The 18,957-nt window shown below is 47.5% G+C and overlaps 2 protein-coding genes across 17 annotated transcripts in view; one reads left to right on the top strand and one right to left on the bottom strand.

Annotated features, from left to right (window-relative positions):
• Positions 1 to 10,836, top strand: part of Usp40 (ubiquitin specific peptidase 40) — a 71,026-nt gene extending 60,190 nt beyond the window's left edge. For 11 of the 14 annotated variants that reach the window (XM_039083726.2, XM_039083725.2, NM_001134885.1 and 8 more), the window contains 8 exons: positions 521 to 644; positions 2,199 to 2,293; positions 3,976 to 4,094; positions 4,737 to 4,802; positions 6,102 to 6,312; positions 6,395 to 6,490; positions 7,637 to 7,731; positions 9,301 to 10,836. In XM_039083726.2, the coding sequence (XP_038939654.1) occupies positions 521 to 644; positions 2,199 to 2,293; positions 3,976 to 4,094; positions 4,737 to 4,802; positions 6,102 to 6,312; positions 6,395 to 6,490; positions 7,637 to 7,731; positions 9,301 to 9,412 (918 nt within the window). In that variant the 3' untranslated portion in view covers positions 9,413 to 10,836. Of the gene's footprint in view, positions 1 to 520; positions 645 to 2,198; positions 2,294 to 2,392; positions 2,433 to 3,975; positions 4,095 to 4,736; positions 4,809 to 6,079; positions 6,313 to 6,378; positions 6,491 to 7,636; positions 7,732 to 9,300 lie in introns of those variants that run through there. The other 3 variants (XM_063267293.1, XR_001839663.3, XM_008767261.3) reach the window with 3 other exon arrangements.
• A 580-nt stretch (positions 10,837 to 11,416) lies between these two features.
• Positions 11,417 to 18,957, bottom strand: part of Dgkd (diacylglycerol kinase, delta) — a 90,654-nt gene continuing 83,113 nt past the window's right edge. The window contains exons 25-30 of one of the 3 annotated variants that reach the window (NM_001427452.1): positions 17,798 to 17,909; positions 17,625 to 17,717; positions 16,754 to 16,873; positions 15,560 to 15,689; positions 14,418 to 14,548; positions 11,417 to 13,521 (exon numbers count right to left, since the gene is read on the bottom strand). In NM_001427452.1, the coding sequence (NP_001414381.1) occupies positions 13,432 to 13,521; positions 14,418 to 14,548; positions 15,560 to 15,689; positions 16,754 to 16,873; positions 17,625 to 17,717; positions 17,798 to 17,909 (676 nt within the window). In that variant the 3' untranslated portion in view covers positions 11,417 to 13,431. The remainder of the gene's footprint in view (positions 13,522 to 14,417; positions 14,549 to 15,559; positions 15,690 to 16,753; positions 16,874 to 17,624; positions 17,718 to 17,797; positions 17,910 to 18,957) is intronic. The other 2 variants (XM_017596853.3, XM_039084724.2) reach the window with 2 other exon arrangements.

Here is an 18,957-nt window from a genome sequence, read left to right as displayed (position 1 = left end):
TGAGTATTTTTCATTTGCGTAGATTTTATTCCACGTACCATATTTTGTGTATAACCCAGGCTAACTTTGAATTCCTGACAGCTGTGCCTCAGCTTCCCAAGTCCTGGGACTACAGACATGAGCCATCATGCCTGACTTTACCTATTTTTTTCATTCATATTTAATGTGTAAGCATGTGCTGTATCAGTATATATGGAGTTATCTCAGTCTATAGTAACTGTGGTAGCCCACTGTGTAGAGGTACTTGTATGTGCTGGAGATAGAAGTGAGAACCTTGCATGTGCTAATCTCTTACTCTACCGATGGACTATATCCCCAGACCTATAATTTATCTCACCAGTCTCTTTTCAAAGAACACTGTAGAAAATGTATATATGAGGGCTGGAAAGATGGCTCAGCCATCAGCATGTACTGGTTTTACAGAGGACCCAAGTTTGATTCCCAGCACCGACATCAGGAGGCTCACAACTACTTGTAACTATTGAAGTAAGACTCAGTCTTCCAATGTTCTGTCCTTCAGGGGCACTTGAAGATGCCCATCTGGTGGTACCAGCCTGAAAGGCTGTCAGGACACCGTGAGAGCTGGGACCACTTAAACTGTGCCTTTTCTCAAGGTAGCAGCTGGGGAGCTGCTCCCACCCAAGGTAAGAACAGTGCTCTTAACTGTCAGCTGCAGCTCTTGCTAGATACACACTGCATAGTTTTAGGCAGATATGTGTACTCACATATATAACATCTCTTTTGTAGTAAAGGGAAAGGTTCACCTTGCGTAGTGCTCCTGTGTCGTAGTGGAACTGTCTTAGTCGTTAGATGTTAGGGACATAGGAACCACTGGTAAGCTGGGAGTGTTAGAACGCACTTACTCCCCATTCTCAGGAGGTGAAGCAAGAAGACTAAGGTCAAGGCCAGCCAAGGACTACATAGTAAGACGCTCCGTCTAAAAGCAAAAATTTAACAAAAGAACTTCAGGAAATGAACTTCTTCATTTAATTATGTAGACTCAACCTATAATTTCTTAGTGTTTGCAAGGTGTTCCATAGTAATCAAAGAACTATAAGTAAAACAAAAGTGAGCATGGCTATCCTGACTTAAGTTTTAGTTGTTAGTGTTTTCCATGACAGAACATTTGATATGCCCCCCCACACACACACTGTTGTTTTGTTTTGTTCTGTTCATAATTACTGTGTGTGCCTACATGCATGGGGCATATGTGGGGGCTGTAAGATAGCTTTGTGGAATTGGTTCCCTCATGCTACCTTTATATGGATTTGGAAATGAACTACAGTTACCAATCTTTCACAGAAAAGCACCTTTATCTGCTGTGCCACATCACTGGCCACCAGGTTTACCTTTCTTGTGACAGGATCTTGCTGTCTAGCCTTGAATGCTGTCTAGGTCAGAATGACCCCAACATCAGTGTTCTCCCAGTACCTGCTTCCAAGTACTGGATTACAGGCATATGCCACCAGCTAGGTGGTGTCTTTTGGTTTAGGTTTTATTTTTAAGCCTACATAGATCCTCTCATTAAGATTTGATTCATTCCATGACTATTTACCAAGCCTTTTCCATATAGAATCTATCATAACAGACAGTGGTAGATAAACACCATGACAGTCTGTTTCCTCTTACAAAGTCTGCTCTTAAATATGCACACACACAGGGAAATACACAGAAAAATGACACGTTCGGGTAAGTGTTCTGAGAGAGGAGAATATAGAGTATCCTGCCAATAGTCTTCTGTGAGGCAGGGAGGAGTGGGGCAGAGCAGCCAGCAAAAAGAGCGTAAGTGAGCAGTCACTCAGGGAGAGAGCACAGGTGTGAGCAGTCACTCAGGGAGAGAGCACAGGTGTGAGCAGTCACTCAGGGAGAGAGCACAGGTGTGAGCAGTCACTCAGGGAGAGAGCACAGGTGTGAGCAGTCACTCAGGGAGAGAGCACAGGTGTGAGCAGTCACTCAGGGAGAGAGCACAGGTGTGAGCCGTCACTCAGGGAGAGCACAGGTGTGAGGAGAGCACACACTTAGAGCATAATCCCTGACTGCCGAGTGACAGTGAAATCATGAGCACATGCAAAGGTCTCAAGGTAGAGGTGTGGATGTTGATGAAGTGAGTCTATTTACAGTCTGAGAACATGGCAGAGTACCTCAGAAACATAAGGTAAAGTTAGACTACCCAAACATGCATCTCTGTCTTTTTGAAGGTGCTCCTGGCCCTGAGCCTGCAGAAGTCTCTCTCCTCTACTTGGGAGATATGGAGATCTCAGAAGAGGCCACTTTGGCAGAACTGAAGTCTAAGGTCAGGCCCCTTCCTGCAGCATACATTGGTATTGATATGGCTTCTTCCAGGGAGATATTAATTAATCTATTCTTCTATTTCCTCTTCCCCCAATTACAGTCTGTCCTGATATGGCATGTGTTATATGCCATGGTCAGGGGTAAGTACCAACAGGCAGCCCACATTCAACATAGACACTTCTGGTATCTGTTGGTGCTGTGGCCCAGTGGTTTCCACTCATACAGTTCCCACAGGCATGCTGTGCTTGTGTTTGGATTGGTCCTCAGAAGCTTGTGGCTTATGTTCCTTTTGACTTTTTAGGGAAACATGACTTCTTGAACCATTTATAAAGCATTCCCTTTAGCTCTTCATTTATACTGTTTGTACATTGTGATCTACTTGTTGAATGTCATTAGTTCCAAGCTGTGTTGTATGGGTTTTCCTTAGCTGAGAGCTATCTGTATTAGGGTCCTAAGCTGAACATTTTGTTGTCTTGTGTGTCACATCTCACCATACAAATGGGAAGGCTGGATGACGCATGGCCCACTCTGATGAAACAGTCTCTTGTTCTGTTAGACTGTGGTGGACATGGCAGTTACTAAAGAGACAGATGCAGGACCTGCTGTGACCTGCAGTGTCCTCTTTTGTGTCCCCAGTGAATGACATAACCCTACTTAAGAAGACTTAAGCTCCATTTCCACGAAAACAAATGGGAAGACCTTTTTATCCCTTGTTCTCGGCGGAAAGATAAAAGACAGCCATTTTTAGGTAAAAGCTGAACAAAGGCTGCTTTCTGTACTCCATCCTCAGTCTAAGAGGTGCTCAAAGTCACCTGCTCCTGTGGAACAGAGCACACAAAGTTCCAGCCTCCCTGTCGGAGCCAAAGTCTAAGTGTTTCAAACCAAAAGTTCTGTGTTTAGAATGGATTACGTTCATGTAGGTAAGAGCTGAAGATGAGCCTTGCTGCATTCACTTGAGCAGGCTCTGCCTGTATGAGTCACACCCATGTAGAATGGGTTAAGTGGCTTTATAAAAACATGATTAAGAAGCTTTTCAATTCTAAGGTAGTGGCATACGCCTTTAATCCCAACACTTGGGAGCAGAGGGAGGCCGATCTCTGTGAGTTCAAGACCAACCTGGTCTATAAAGTGAGTGCCAGGACAGCCGGGACTACATAGAGAGACCCTGTCTCAAAACAGCAAACAGCAGTACTTTTTCAGCCATGAGTGCTAGTACAACACTGTGATATACAGTATCCAGGAGATTGGGCAGGAGCCTGTCTCAAATTTTAAAAATAATAAAATAGGTTTTTTAAAACTTGAATTTAAAAATAGAAGGCTCATTTTTCTGGTCTATTTCAGTGCAAAGAAATAGGAAAGTACCAGGATATACTTCATATATACCTCATTTAAGACAGATATTTCTGTAATGTTTTGACTTTTTAAGACAGGATCTGATGTATCCCAGGCTGGTCCGGAATACAAACATGTAGCTAAGGATAACCTTGAACTCGTAATCCTCCTGCCTCTACCTCTCAAGCGCTGTGGTTGTGGGTATGTCCTCCCATAACCAGCTCTTCTGAGTTTGTAATTGATTTATTGACAGACACTGAGGTACTCGTCCCTCAGAGTCATGTAGTCTTTCATTCAGATGCTTTCCAGTACTTGTAAAGTCAGTGGCGATATGTCTTTTGCTCTTTCTAGGCCTTGGCCTTGCCTTCTGTGTTGAAGCTCGCCGTCCAGTCCACAAGCCTGCTTAGAGTCTGGACAGTGGAGAGCAAGCGCCCCAGCAGGCTCTTGCGCACTGGTTGGCGGCAGCTCAAGTAAGTGTCTCTGGATTCCTGGCCACCCTTTGCTGCCACTGTAAGGGACAGGGAGCAAGATGAGTCTATGAGAGAAGCGGCCCCATGAGTCAGAGTACCCCTAGGAACTTGTCAGTCGGATAAGCTTCTTGTTCCAAGTTAACTCTGGGAGAACATCAGCCTCCATATCAAGATCAGACATAGCTCTAAAGACCACATGATCATAATTTAAAGGACTTCAGTGATGTGGGAGTTAGAGCGAGCTCTCTGATATTCAGGTCACATGTGGCCAGCTGCTCCACCTCCAGAAATCTTAATGGGCCAGTTTGGGGCATTCGGTTTCTTTTGGCAAAAGCAGCCCTAATACGTTCTTTCATGTGTGTCTGATTATCAACCAAAAAGCAGTCCAACCAGCTGCAGCCAGAGGGCTGTTTGACTGGCATTTGCCCATCTTCAGAGCTGGGCCTTCCTGTGTGGTGAGGAGTGGCCTGATGTCTGTGTAGTAGCCACCGCAGTGCTGTAGATGCCTTCCTTTTCTGAAAGCCGAGTGCTTGTATGCATCATTCAGAAAGCACTCCTTTTCTTCAGGAAAATACTTGGAATTGGGGCCTGGGGCTTGCAGAAACCCTAGTGACTTAATCAGTTGCTCATTTCAATTCCCAGGGAGTACAGACTGGGCCGGAGAACTGAGCTCTGCTTAGAGCTCCTTCAAAAGGAGGAGGACTTGGGGTAAGGAAGCCTGCTGCACATTTCCCACCAAGTGGTGGCTTTCCTGAGAATGTACAGGCCTGATCAGAAGAGTGCTATTTCCCTTGCTTCTCAATTGTCTCACAATTCTGGGTGTGACTGAAGCAGGAGAAGCACCATAAGTCAGCCTGGGCTATCCAGTAAGAACCTGACTCAGGCAAACAAACCAAATTGTATTTACAGATCTATATGGCTTTCCTAAAACTTACTCTGGTAACAGCAGTGACTGTTAGTTTTCTGTCATTCTCAAGGTGTTACTGAGCCCTTGACAACCTGAGCCCTTCCCAGGGCACATGATTTATAGTGTCCCCCATCATCCTGCCTATGTACTGCCTTCTTCCCAGTGTCTGCTGCTGAGACACGTCTTCCCACTGTGTGCTGAGATGGCTTTCCAAGTGTCTGTTTCCGGGTCTGGGACATAAGTGCTCACAAGAGCAAATACTATGTTCATTTCTGCATCCCCAAGACCAGCAATAGCAGCTGTGATATAGTAATTATTTGAAGACTAATGAAGCACCCCAAAACCATCTATAACCAAAGTGTCACATGTGTTTTGCATGTGGGAAAATGTGTATACAACCTTTATGAGTATCCGTGAGTACTTGCCTTCCTTCTCTCAGTTGTAATGAGATTGCTCTTACTGTTCTGGAAAACATGCCCTTCCCTCCAGGCCTAACCCTCAGTCAACCCCAGTGTCTTTCTAAGAGCACATCTATAGGTAGGAAGATCAGGAACCAACTTATGTGGACACTTAGGATCTCTTAAATGCTTCATCTCTGTGAAAGGCTTCTGGTGGTCCCATATGCCGAGCTCTTAAGTGTTTTCACCTGCAAACCCGCCTTGAATTCAGCATTTAGATGCTTCCTGAATTGACAAATGAAAACAGGTCATCGTGTTCATGGCTTTTCTAGTGCTGTGATTGCTAGTAAGACTGGGCCTTATAAATCTGTATTTTATGAACATTGGCAGTTGATCTGTATATTTTTCATGTTTCTCAAGGAGTTTCTTAGCAGACAATCTGAATGGCTTTGAACCCTGGAGGGTGACTTGACTCTGGATAATACCCAGAGCTTATATGTTGTAACAGTGGCTTTCACAGCAGCAGGAGCCAGTGCCCCTTGCCATGGTGCTGCAGGCCTCTACTGCAGACTTGGGGTAGGGCCCCACCTCCATCTGGGCACCTTTCAGGATCTGGAGAAGGGGTGGGGGCTTTGCCCATCACGCTCTGCAGCACTCATCTTTCCTGTGCTTTTGCCCAGTGTCTGCTTTGTTCTTCTATAGCCCCCGGGATGTACTGCTGAGGACACAGCTACGCATCCCTGGTGAGAGAGCCTACTCCCTGGCCAAAGACCTAGTATGGGACACCACCAGAGGATGGACTGCTGGCTCCTTGAGGCAGAGAGTGGCTGACTTCTATTCTCTTCCTGTGGAGAAAATTGAAATTGCCAAATATTTTCCTGAAAAGTTTGAGTGGCTTCCAATATCTAGCTGGGTGAGTTGGGCTTTCTCAGAGAAACCAGGGCAGAGAGTCCAGTGCAAACTTCAAGTTGAATTTTAGTTTGATGTTTCAACAGAATCAGCAAATTGCCAAAAGGAAAAAGAAGAAAAACCAAGATACTTTGCAAGGGGGACCATATTACTTAAAAGACGGAGACACTATTGGCATTAAGGTGAGTGAAAACTGTATTTATCATTTTAAATCAAAGGTCAAATATTTCAGAGACACTTACCAGATAGTGTCACCTTACACAAATTGTTTCAGAGAATGAATGAGGACAGCAGGTAGACCAAGATCAGCACTGTTAAGGACGGTAAATAAAGGATGTAGCCAGCTTGCTTACGACCACTGTCCATGTTCCTTTTCCCCTCATTCTGATAAAATATCCTGACAAAAGCAACTTAAGGGAAAAAGGTTTATTGTAGCTCATCATGGGGGAGAAGCAGTGACAGGAGCTTGAGGAACCCTGTCACATCACGCCCACAGTCAGGACGTACGTGATGAGGTGTGTGCGTGTGTGCATGCTGCTCCTCAGCTCTTCCTCCATTCTGTACAGCCAAGGACCCCGTGTCCAGAGAAGGGTGCCACCCATAGTAAGCAGGTCCTCACTTCAGTTAAGGCAGTCACACAGGCACGCCTCTCCCACACAGGTCTAGATTCTGTCAAGCTGACTGGTAATATGAACCATCACACCCAAGACACACAAAGATCCAACTCTAATAGAAGCAAACGGCTTGCCAAGCTAGCTTACGCCTATAATCTCAGCACTTAGAAGTTGGAGACAGGAGCATTCTAAGTTCCAGGCCAGTCTGGGCTCTACTAGAAGAGTTATTTTTATTCATGTGTGTGAGCACGTGTGCATGCAGAGGCCAGCAGACGGTGTTCAGTGTCCTGCTCTATCACCTTCCACTTTACCCTCTCACTGAAGCTGGAACTAGACTGGTGGCCAGCACGCCCTGGTGGTCCTCCTGTCCTCCCAAGCACGAGCAAACATGCCTGACCTTTCCACTTAGTTCTGGAGTTTTGAATTCAGGTTCTCATGCTTGAGCCACAAGTACTCTTACCTGCTAATCCGCCCTCCCGCCCATAGGAAGGATAGAATAGTCTCTACAGAGTTGTCTTCTGATCTGCACACGTGTGCTGTAGCATGCACATGTTATATTCGCCCCCACAACACACATATACAACAAATAAATTCAAATACTGACTGAAAAAAAGTTAAAATTTTTCAAAAATCAGTTAAGTCTGAGTATCTTTTTTTTTAGTTTGGATAGTAGGGCAGACTGAAAACCTTTGTTTTTATTGTTTTGAAATGTAGAATCTCTTGTTTGATGACAATGATGATTTCAGCACAATCAGAGATGACATTGGAAAGGAAAACCAGAAGCGGACAGCTCTGGAGAAAAAGAAAAGGTAAGTCTGAGGCTTGGCCATGTTCTACTCAAGGCCGCCAGGGATGAAGACCTGGTGTTCTCACTACCTTTTCAGACACCTCGTCTGATCTGCAGGGCCCTGCTGTCACCCAGCAGTGTTCCAAGTCAGGCCCTGTCACCTTCATCCCTATGCAGAGCTAGAACATCGTGAACTGGAATTGCTGTCACCATGGTCTGTGTTCAGCAGGCATCTGCCATTAGCATGCTATTGGAATAATGCATCCTCACTGGCCCGCACTGCCTCCCACTTCCTCCCATCTTATTTTTTTGATACTTAATGTTATTACAGGCTTTCAGACTCAAAGGCCACCAAAAGGGTTTATTGTGAGTTCACCTTTCAGAGAGCAGCATCACTGTCACCTATATACCCTTTCAGAGACCAGCATCACTGTCACCTATATACCCTTTCAGAGAGCATGCTCACCCTTCGTCACTGACAGCCCAGCGCAGATGGTGGGAGCACGATGGCTGGGTCAAAAGCTATGGCTACTGGTGTAAATAATGCCTACTGGTAGAAAAGCCAACGAGCCAATGAATACATAGGTAAAAAGCATGAGCAGAAGGGAAGTGCAATAGCTTGTAGCATACAGAAAGTATTCAGTTAAGCTCAGTCATCAACCAAATGTCAATTCAAACCACGACACTTCCATTAATGTTGCTGAAATGATGGCACACTGGTGAGACGATAGTGCCTAGGTCTGTGGCTTCGCTAGCAGGTGTAGAGCTGGAACACCACTTTGGAGGTGCTTCCTACTTCTGGGGACACACACCTGTCACACAGCAGTACCCTCACAAACTCACTTTTAGCACAGGCAGACGAAGAAATGCAGTGGCCCGAGCTCAGCCTCAGCATGAGTCTCATGGAAGCCATCTGCAGAAGTACTGTACATTATGAATGCCAGACCCAGGAACCACACTACCGTGATTGCATGTTTGGAAGTCACAGTGAAGACTAGTTTGCTAAGTGGTCAGAATGGTGGTTGTCTGGGGACAGGGACTGAGGAAGCAAAGGGAGCTGCCTGAACTGTCACATAAGTATGTGGGCATAATTTGGGTACACTGAATGTTAATTTTCAACTTAAAATGTGAGGAAGAAAAAGGTCACTCTGCTGTGAGATGATTGTGCTCAGCCGCCTAAACAATGTGTAGCCAAGATGTGAAGAGCCCCATTCTCACATGAGAGATGTGAGGTCCTCAGATAGGCAGTTGAAAAACAACTGTCAAACTTGCAAAACCCATTCTACCTTGAACCCTAGTATGTGGAATTCATTTGGGAACCATTCTTAGCACCCTCAACACGGGCTGGAGAGACGGCCCTGCTGCTTCTGCAGAGGACCTAACTTCAGTCTCCAGCACACACGTGGTAAATGACAACTATTTATAACCTGTTCCAGGGATACAGTGCGCTCTTCTGACCTCCACATGTACCAGGCATGCAGGCAAAACGCTCATGCCCATAAAAGTAAATCTTAAAGGAACAGACAAGAAGTAACTAAATAAGGCCCTCACCCATGATTGTGTTATCAGTGATATCCTCTGTCTCCCACAGCCGAGAAGTCCAACGTACACAGAGCAGCGATGTGTTCTCCAATTCAGGAATGCCTACTAGGCCCCGGGGACCAGAAGCTTCTCTGTCCATCCATGTTGCGAGCTTCAGATAGCCCCTGCAGCAGTATGTCCTGTGTTCCAGATAGAACCGTCCTGTCAGTTCTATGACAGAAACCTTGTGGGCTTATAGTGGACAAGCTGGTTGCCTCCACAGCCAGTGATCTCAAGTCTTCAGCTTTGTGACAGGCTAAGGGACAGCACTTCTCAGATCAAGCAGGTGCAGCTGACCCCAGGCACTGTGCCAACTGGAATACATCTCCCATGCCTGATCTTAGTGGCCTCTCCTGAAAGCATACTTCTGGACAATGGCAAGTTGTTCAAAGAGGACAATTCTGATAGGTAAGACACAAGGTCAGTTACCTACCCATTCTTGAGGTGACCAGTTAGTCATCTAGTTCTGACACCTCACTGAAGCTGCAACGGAAGGATGTGTATCTTGACTTCATTCCCAGTTCTAGCCCTCACTATGCCATGCGCCTCCTCTTGGGCCAAATTTAAAGTGGGACTCTTAAGACAGCTGTGCAAGAAGAGCTGCGTGTGGCATCAACTGCCCTGTTGTCTACCACTTACACACTCTGGCAAGAGGCAGGACCATCAAAGAAGCCTAGCACAACAAATCCAGGCTCCCAGTTGTCCTAGGCAAACTGAGGCCTCTTCCTTCTCAGTCAGCACAGGTAACTGAAGAGATATGGTGTTTATGTACTGTAATTAATATACTGTCAAAACAGCATCAGCTACTGAACTGGCAGGTTAGGCCTGGGCTGACTTAGCCTATGACAGTATTCCTAAGAGGGTATCGGTTTCTTACCGACTCTGCCATGTCTTCATGTAACAGAACTGAGGTGGTGTAAGACAAGGAAAAGTTACTTTGGCCTGGGCTCAGCTGGCCCTTGCTGGCTAAAAGCTTTTCATATTCTGCTGTTAGCCATACTGGCTTCTCTGTGGAGCTGCTGATCAGCACGTAATCCTGCTCTTCCTTTGTCTTCCCAACACCATCTGCCAGAGTTGGCAGCGTCGTGTTAGGTGGCTGCTTCTATTGAAGCACTTGGATTAGAAGATGTTGGACTTGGATTGGTTACCTTTTCTGGCCATGTCCTTGTAGCTACACCCCAAGGGGTTCTGGGAGACCCAGATAGTAAACATTACTTGACCACAACTGAGTCCTCTGGGTACTGGCTACTGTTTCTTGTACTGTAACTGACATAGTTCCTTAGTTTGTTCTTTCACCCCAGCCCTGACAATATAGTACTAGCTCAGATACCTTGCTTTCAGGAAGCCAGAAGCTCCCTGACCCTCTCAGTACTTAGAGAAGCCAGAAGCCATGCCTCAAGTGCTGGCTGCAGCCCGAGTCTCTTGACAGGTCTTTCTATTTGGTTGGTTTCTTGTTTGTTTTTAATTGGGGGATAGAATAGACAAAACAGGGAAAAAACACTAAGATTTTATTAAAAATAAACCATTTTAAAGTTGCAGTCCTCAACTCTGTCATACACTGACTGACTTGTGTTCCACTGCTTTCTCTCCAAGCATGCTTTTAGAGACTCAACAAACATGACTTATACTTATTTCCAAATCAGTGTTTCTAATATATTTTGGCTTAAAAGTAAGTGTATAGACTTCTGGGAAAGTGTGCTGGAAGAACTGACGGTCGAGTAGTTCTGTTTACTATTCTGGGGAAGAGGATCTGGCCTGGGCCATGGTGGTAGGTACTATGAATTTCCTAACAGTCCAAAACCATGTTCATAGCTGCTAGTTTCCCTCTAGGTCAGATTTAATTATGAGGGACTCAACAATACCAGAACTGCCCACACTGCCTACAGGAGCACAGCAGTTGAGCAAGCCAAACATCAATGTGTAAAGGTGATTTGCAGCACTTGACAAAGAAGTATGAGTGGCAGCTGCTGTCCCGAAGGTTTTGTTGTTGCTAATGACTAACCCAGAGCTGCCCTGGCTGAGCTGCACATACATCAGACCCCTAGAACACAATGGCTCTGTTTTGCTTTACAGCCACCAAGTCAGAGCAGCTAGCAACGATAAGCACAGGAATGAGGACGGAATGCTGACTGGAAGATCAGAAACAGGCTTGTTTTATTATACACAGAAGAACTTATTTACAACTCTCTGATGCAGACTATGTACATAACAATACAAGAGGCATCTGCTCCAGATGATCACTATAAATTAAGATTATAAATATAAGGGTTAGGTTAGCCCCACCTGCAGGCACAAAACCTTCACTCCAATCCTTTGGGATCCTTCATATTCTCCCTCCCTCTCCACAGCTCTAAAGAACTGCCGTGGGGTTGGGGTCAGGTAGTGATGGCCAGAATACCCAGAATACATCTGTGAAGAGCCATGGCCACCTGGCAGGTCCCTCCAACACTCAGCCTGGACCTCTCACTTTTTGTTGACAACAGTGAATTCTAATGCTGTCATCCAAACATGAAGCTTTCTCAAGGCCACTGGCCTCAGTTGTTTCTCCTCATGACCCCTAGGTTTCAGGTGGTCTGGCTGGCACAGGCTCTGTGAATTATCCAAGGTTCTCCCTGCTTCCACATTCTAGTCTACATTGACTGCTCGGTGGGAAACAGCCCCAGGTGGAAAAGTGACAACTATTTCCATCCAGGGTTGCTTTCATGGAGGCAGCAATGTCCCAGCCCACATCTGATCTACAATGGATGGAACTCTAGGTCTGGGGCAGAATGCAGCAGGAACAACAATGTAGGCCGTCTCCATACTCCACTCTGCTGACCAGGGCTCTCAGATCTGCCACCAGTAAAGGGAAGATGAGCAAGGAGTCTAGTCTGCAGCACAAACAGCAGAGCAACCTTGCCTCCCAGATGGAGACCCTACCCAAGTCCAGCACTTTTCCATGTCAGATGGGGAAGCACTGGCAGAGTTCACAGAACTGTCATCTCTGCTGAGGACCACAGCCAGGGCTGAACTACAGCCCTTTCTAGCTGTTCTACAAGTCCCTGTGGAGGACTGCTGTCTCTGAAAGTGGAGAAAGGGGTAAGTCAGTGGTGGTGAAGGCCAGGGGAACATCCCCACCTGGGAACTGCCCACAGGATGTAGTCTGAGCTTTGGAGAGCTTCTGCCCCCAACAGTACCACCTGCTGTCTCAGAGCCAGTTCAGAGACCTCACAGACACTTCCTGGGACAATCTCACAGCAAATGAGAAGCCACCTGAGATGGCCCAGACTGCCCCTACTGACTATTCATTCTCCCATGGCATATGTCCTTCCCAGCACCCGGGAAGCCTGGGCTCCACAGGGATGCTGAACTAGTGTAAACCCACATCCTTGTCTGCCCAGACCGGACTGCAGACACCTGTAGCATCCTGAGGAGACACATGGACTGTCCGTATGCTCATAGCCCAAAGGACAAGAGAGGGGAGAACCAAGTGTCCTGAGGCCTGGCCTAAGCAGGAGGGTTTTCCTTCTTCCTCACAGACTATAAGAAGCCTGGAGATAGATCCATGCCACTTTCAAACCAGGAAAGTAAATAAGCTTGTTTTTTAAAACAATGAAACCTTGTGAACAAAGGGGCAACAGCAGTGGGCGGCCTTTGCAAGGCTGCTGTAAAAGAACCACAGAGTGAGTAGCAGGCACAGAGAACATTCTGGTGAGGGCCACTGAGGCCAGACCCAACTCTGCTTCTGAGAGCCAATAGAGGCAGAAGATGTTACTACCCAGTAAAGGACACAGAAAAGGAGAGTGCACAGCACACTCCAAGCATGTGCCACAGGTAAGAAGGTTCTGCAGGAATGCCATGTGCTGGGGTGGTCAGGCTTCATTCACCACATTCTCTGTGGCCCACAGGCAGGTTAGCAAGAGCCACAAGTGGACCTGACACAGTCTGCCCCAAATGACTGCAGCTAGGAAAAGTATTCTCAAAGGTAGCTGTGTTGGTATGTTCAAGACTCCAAAGCTGTTACCAACGGGCGTCAGACTTCCTGTCACTAACAAAAGGAATAGCACCATGAGAAAGGCCAGGGGCTGAGTGCTGGCAGTGTCCTTCCTCCCTGGGCCTCAGTCTCGGGAGGAGCGGAGGATGCAGGCAGAGAATGCAGAGGCTAGGCCTCGGCGGCAGGGGAGCTCCGGCTCAGTTCCTTGATCCCACAGAGGATCCTCTTCATATGGCCCACTTTGGTCACACCAAGGTCCTGCAACAGAGAAGGAAGACAGGCAACATGGATATCAGGAAGAGGGTTCAGGCCAGAGGGTCTACAAATGGGTTGCCACCAACAAGCTTTCTCAGTTTCTCAAGTACAATAGGAAAATGGCCAATGGATAAAATAGGAAGGAAATCAGCACAGATGTCAGTCATGCAGACACCCAACACATGGTTCCTGTGTCCTACAAAGAGTACTGTTGTGAAGGACAGCCAGCAGACAAAGAACAGAGGCCTGACAGCAAGTGGGCAGTGTTGGGAGAGCTACCAGTTGAAACGCCGCTGCCCCCCCCCCCCCGGCCTTTTTTTTTTTTTTTTTTACCTTTGGACACAACCAGAAGCAATGCCCAGAGACCGCTCTGCAAGACCAAGCAGGCCAGGGCTTGGCGATGTGAGTCCAGTGCAATGGGTGCAGAACTGACCACACATGCACAGGGATGGGAGGATGAACCACCTGACCCTTCTCCCTGTGAGGTGAAGTGGCAGCAGCTGCCCAGGAGCCAAGTGGTTGTCTGTGAGACCAGCCTTGAGAAAGCAGACTCTTCATCTTCACTCACTGTGGAGCAGGGTGGCCCACCAACCACTAGACCCTAGAACTTTTCAGCTGAACTAGTGACCACAGGGAAGCATCCCCTAGCTTCTAAGGTTAAGACAGTTCCTTTTGTGGCTAAGAGAATCAAGGCTTCTCCCATCATGTCTGCACCTGGCCTTGCTTATTTGTATCAAGGGAGGTCGTCATCAATAAAAGGCAAAGACCTGTGTACCCTGGGATACACAAAAAGAAAAACTGATGACCAGTGATGCTAGGACACAGTCAGGGAAGAGGACATAGTTGAAAGAAGTGTGTAAAGTGCAGGTGTGGGTTCTGGGAAGACACCTGTGAAGTACCTTGAGGTCCCTCCGCTCCAGGTGCAGGAGCTCGGAGCCCCGGATGTCGTGCCGCGTGAAGATGTCCTTATACTCACAGAGACTGAGGTGCTCCAGCCAGGCAGCAACCTCCTCTGTCCCCCAGAGGTGAACTGTCAGAGACGGAAAAGCACGAGTGCAGTGAATGCCCAGAGCCCAGCGCCAAGTAGGCAGCAGCCAACACCAAGACACCCTAGCAGTGCCACCCAAGATAGCCCTCAAAAGCCACAGGCAGTGTGCTCCAGCAGTGTTAAGGGAGACAGAGCCACCCTCCCGAGGGACATGCACTGCAGAAGTGCTGATTATTCCTGCCAGGTGAGTCACCAGCCTTTTGGATACCTCTGTATCCCAGAGGAATTAAACAGCACCAAACACAGAGGAGCTCACAGCTGGAGCACTACAGGAGATGCGCAGAGACTTAGGCCATGCAGAGTCAGATCCATCATCATTCACATAAACCCAATTCTAGACAAACATGCAAAGACAAAAAAATCAGACAGGAGCTGCCCTGAATGGCAGCAGATGCCACACCAATTCAAGCTCTGGCCCCTTAAGGTGCAGACCCAGTACTCAGGGCCAACAACCACTAAGATAAATTAAAGACCCAATTTACTGATCCAGAGAGGAAAATCTGTTCTTTAGCACCATTTCCCACTGATTTTTCACCCACAATCACTCGTGACCTGGAATGCCAGGCTTAAGAACCTTCATCAGTGAGTCAATTAAATGGGAATCAGCAACCTGCCAGAGGAAGCAGGCACAGAGGACCCCAGCACAGTCTTGAGTCTAGTTTTGTGTCTCCAAGTTCGTCTCGTCATTCTTCTTGTCCTCCCCACTTCAAGCCCCAAATTCAGGGTAGACAGGTCAGCTCAGTTGCCCATCACCCCACAGTCTCCATAGAAGGTGCATTCAAGCAAAGCATGACATCAGTCAGTACCCACATAGAGAGAAAACAAGCAAGGTATGGTCTCACAGCTATAAGACAGACTAGTATAGCCAATGTGACTAGAGATTATATAGCACAAGACCAAGGGGAAGAGCCTCAAGTGCTGAGAAGAAAAGCAGAGACCAGGAGAACTGGGTCTTGACAGTCAGAGGGAGGGACACAGGAGAAGGGCAGATACCAGGGGCTCCTAGGTAACTGTGAACTTCTTTGTTCTTATTGTTTTTCTCCTTTTTAAACTTGGTCACAAGGCGGAATTTACCACTGCGGCTGCGTTTAGTAAGATCCAGCATCACATTCTGTTGGAGAGACTAAGAAACACAGAGTCAGAAACTCATTGCCAAGGTCTAACCTATAGTTGGGGGTTGGGAGTAGAAAGAGATACTTTTGTTAGTTAAATGTTTTTTTTTTGGGGTTCTTTTTTTCGGAGCTGGGGACCGAACCCAGGGCCTTGCGCTTCCTAGGTAAGCGCTCTACCACTGAGCTAAATCCCCAGCCCCAGTTAAATGTTTTTATACTCTTATTTGTTCTTATACATTTGTATGGGTGCCCAGGGAGGCCAGAAATGGGCAAGGAAGTGAAGTTATACAACTAGTTGTGAGTTGCCTGCATGATGGCAACCAAACTCCAGTCCTCTGGAAGGACAGTATGTGCTATTAAACACCGAACCCTCTCTCCAGCCACAACATTCTCATCCTTAACATATTGCTGCCACAGGTTCCCACAGACTGAGCTGGGCAGTTGTTTCCTATCCGTTCTCTCCTGTCACTGTGTTAAAGAGGACACTGTCTCCTGTGTTACAGGAGGCCAAAATGACTTTTCTCTAGGCCCTTTCTGTTCCATTTCTAAGACACCAGAAGCCCAGAGGCTTCCCTCTTCTGTCTCCTCCATCTGCTCTCCTGCTGTAAGTGGAGTCTATCCTGGAACAGTCTGCCCTGGGTCCCTGTCTATTTAAACTATCAGATAAGCAACAATTAAGAATCTCTTAAGTTGCCTAGCAAGCGCAAGGCCCTGGGTTCGGTCCTCAGCTCAGAAAAAAAAAATTTTTTTTTTCTTAAGTACCTATGGGGAATGGACACACAACCAAGTTCCTGTCACCAATCTCCAAGAAGTTGCCACCTGCTCTCCCCTCCCCTGCTCCATCCCAGTCCTGCCTGTTTCAAAGTCAGTGAGGGCCCATTCGTCATGGATCACTTTCCATTCCCAACCCTCAATTCCTTCCTCCATTTCTAAGTTTCTCCCCACCTTGAAGGCCGGCCATTTTAGTAGAGAAGTTTCCAAAAGGCAGAGCAGCTGCCTCAAGGGCTATATTGCACACATATTGGACTAATGGCATGAGCCACTAAACCTGTAACTATGTAAAGGACCCACATACCTCTTCCTCACCAGGCTCCATGGGCTGGCAAAGCCAGGGAGTGTCTGTCAGCTTCCTGAGCTGCTGGTCCATCTCAACTAGGGCAGCCCCAAGCCGTTCCTTCTGAGGGGGATCCAACTGCTGCTCCAGAAAAGGGAGAGAGAAATGGAGCTATTAAGCACAGCAAGCCTGGACCAGCCAAGCCAGGCGGATAAGGCTTAGATCAAGATCTTTGGCTGCTATAAAAACTTAGCAGAACTGAAACTAAGGTAAGGCCTGAGCCCAGAATGTCCCTTCCTCGAGGAACAGGTGAGGATGAGTGGACCTCTGCTCTGCTTAGGGAAGCCACAGCAGCAACCCTATTACCTGGCCAGCTACGGTCCCCCTGGGTTCTGTCACAAAGTGCACAAGCATGGGAGGCAGCTAATGCAACATCTGGGCATCCAGGACAGAACCTCTTTGGAGTGGAGGGTGGGACACTACTAAGCTGGGAGGCTTCAGCAGTGCTCTTCACGTCATATGCAGCCATCTGAGTAAACCCTAGAGCCCAGCAATACCCCTACTCCCACACAGTGATCTAAGGGTTAACTCAACAGCCAGTTTCACATAGTGAGTGGAGACAGATGACAGTGCAGCACACCCAATGTTAAGACTGGCACCTAGAGCTGGAGGATGGCTAAGAGCACTGACTGCTCTTCCAGAGGTCCTGAGTTCAACTCACAACCATCTGTAATGGGATCCAATGCCCTCTTCCTGTGTGTCTGAAGACAGCAACAGTATAAACAAATAAAAGAAAAATCTAGGAAGGAAGGAATCGGCTACCTTACATGTCTAGCACCCTGGACATACACCTCACATACAGCCAGAACCCTCCTGTCGATTATCAGCTCACCAGGGCCATCTTCCCAGCCAGCAGCAGCTCTGTCTCACTGCGCAGTGCTCTGATGTTATTCACCATCTCCAGAACAAAGCTGCAGTTCAACCCCTGAGAAGAACAAATGCATCCATATGAAAGGCCAAGAGCTGCAAAGGTGAGAAGGAGCCAGACCCAAAAAGACCAAGTACCTCTGCAGCTCTGGGCTTGCCGTACACTCGCTCCATGGCTTTGGAGCTGGCGTTGACAGCATGTGCGAGTTCCTGTTCCATGTCTCTGTGGGACTGCGCTATTTCCCGAATGCTGAAGGAAAGAGGCACACATCTGTCAGGCCTTACACACTGTTATGAGCACACCCAGAGGACATATGCGGGGGGGGGGGGGGGGGTGACACACCAGTGGAGATAGTAGCTTTGCCACGATGACCTCTCAGTCACAGCCACAGGTATATCACATCCCAATACCAACAAATAGTGGACTTTTGTGGAAATCTAATACCAAATCCTAGCTTCTCCAGGGAAGAAACTGTAAGACGAAACCTCATAACATGGAAAGCAAGCAAACAGCTGTGCATGCAGGCTGGCAATCAGAGACTTGGACACGGATGCTGCATCATGCTAAGACATTCTGGAAGTTCAAGTCAGATCCACTTCTGACAGAGTAACATGGTGTGCTGATCAGCTCTGAGCCAGATCAGCCTGGGTCAAGACCAAGAGCCAACCAGGGACATCTCAGAGAAGCTGGGTGTGGTAAGATAAGCTAGGGAGAAACTTGCACATACTGTGGGAAGCATGGAGCTACTGGTGGCTTTCAGAAGGCTGACCTAGTAAGCACGCCTTCCCAGCAGCCAGGCTTCCTGGGCTCCCAGGGACTACAAGGTGGCAGGGCCACGGTCCCTATAACACAGAGCTAGATAAACATGGCTGACACGCAAAGGAGCAGAATGGGGTTGCACCAGTATCAGCTGCTTGTCTAGAGACAACAGCATGGGGGCAGAGGTGCCTAGAGATGACCATAAGGATCAAAGAGAAATCGGCCTGCTAAGGAACCTGAAGCCTCTGCTGGCCAGAACAAGGCAAATATGTCCCGGAAGAACACACAGAGAACACACAGCCAGAGCCAAAGAGAAACAAGAAATGGACAGCCAAGGGCACTACTGAGAGCTGAAAGGATCAGAGCTTCCAGAGAGCCCAGGTGAGCAGGGAGGAACAGAATGGCAATGCCACAGAGCAACGGTAGCTCTGCAAACCACAGCTAAAACAAGAAAAAAGCCTGTTGCCTTTCCTGTATAAAATAACAGAGCAGTCTGTGGCCTTTCGCAGAAACCCAGCATGGGGTTTAAAGCTTTGGT

This window comes from Rattus norvegicus, chromosome 9 (assembly GCF_036323735.1).
Source record: "Rattus norvegicus strain BN/NHsdMcwi chromosome 9, GRCr8, whole genome shotgun sequence".
Classification (NCBI taxonomy): domain Eukaryota; kingdom Metazoa; phylum Chordata; class Mammalia; order Rodentia; family Muridae; genus Rattus; species Rattus norvegicus.
The sequence above is the reverse complement of the archived record's forward strand: the minus strand, read 5'-3'. Positions and strand labels throughout refer to the sequence as shown.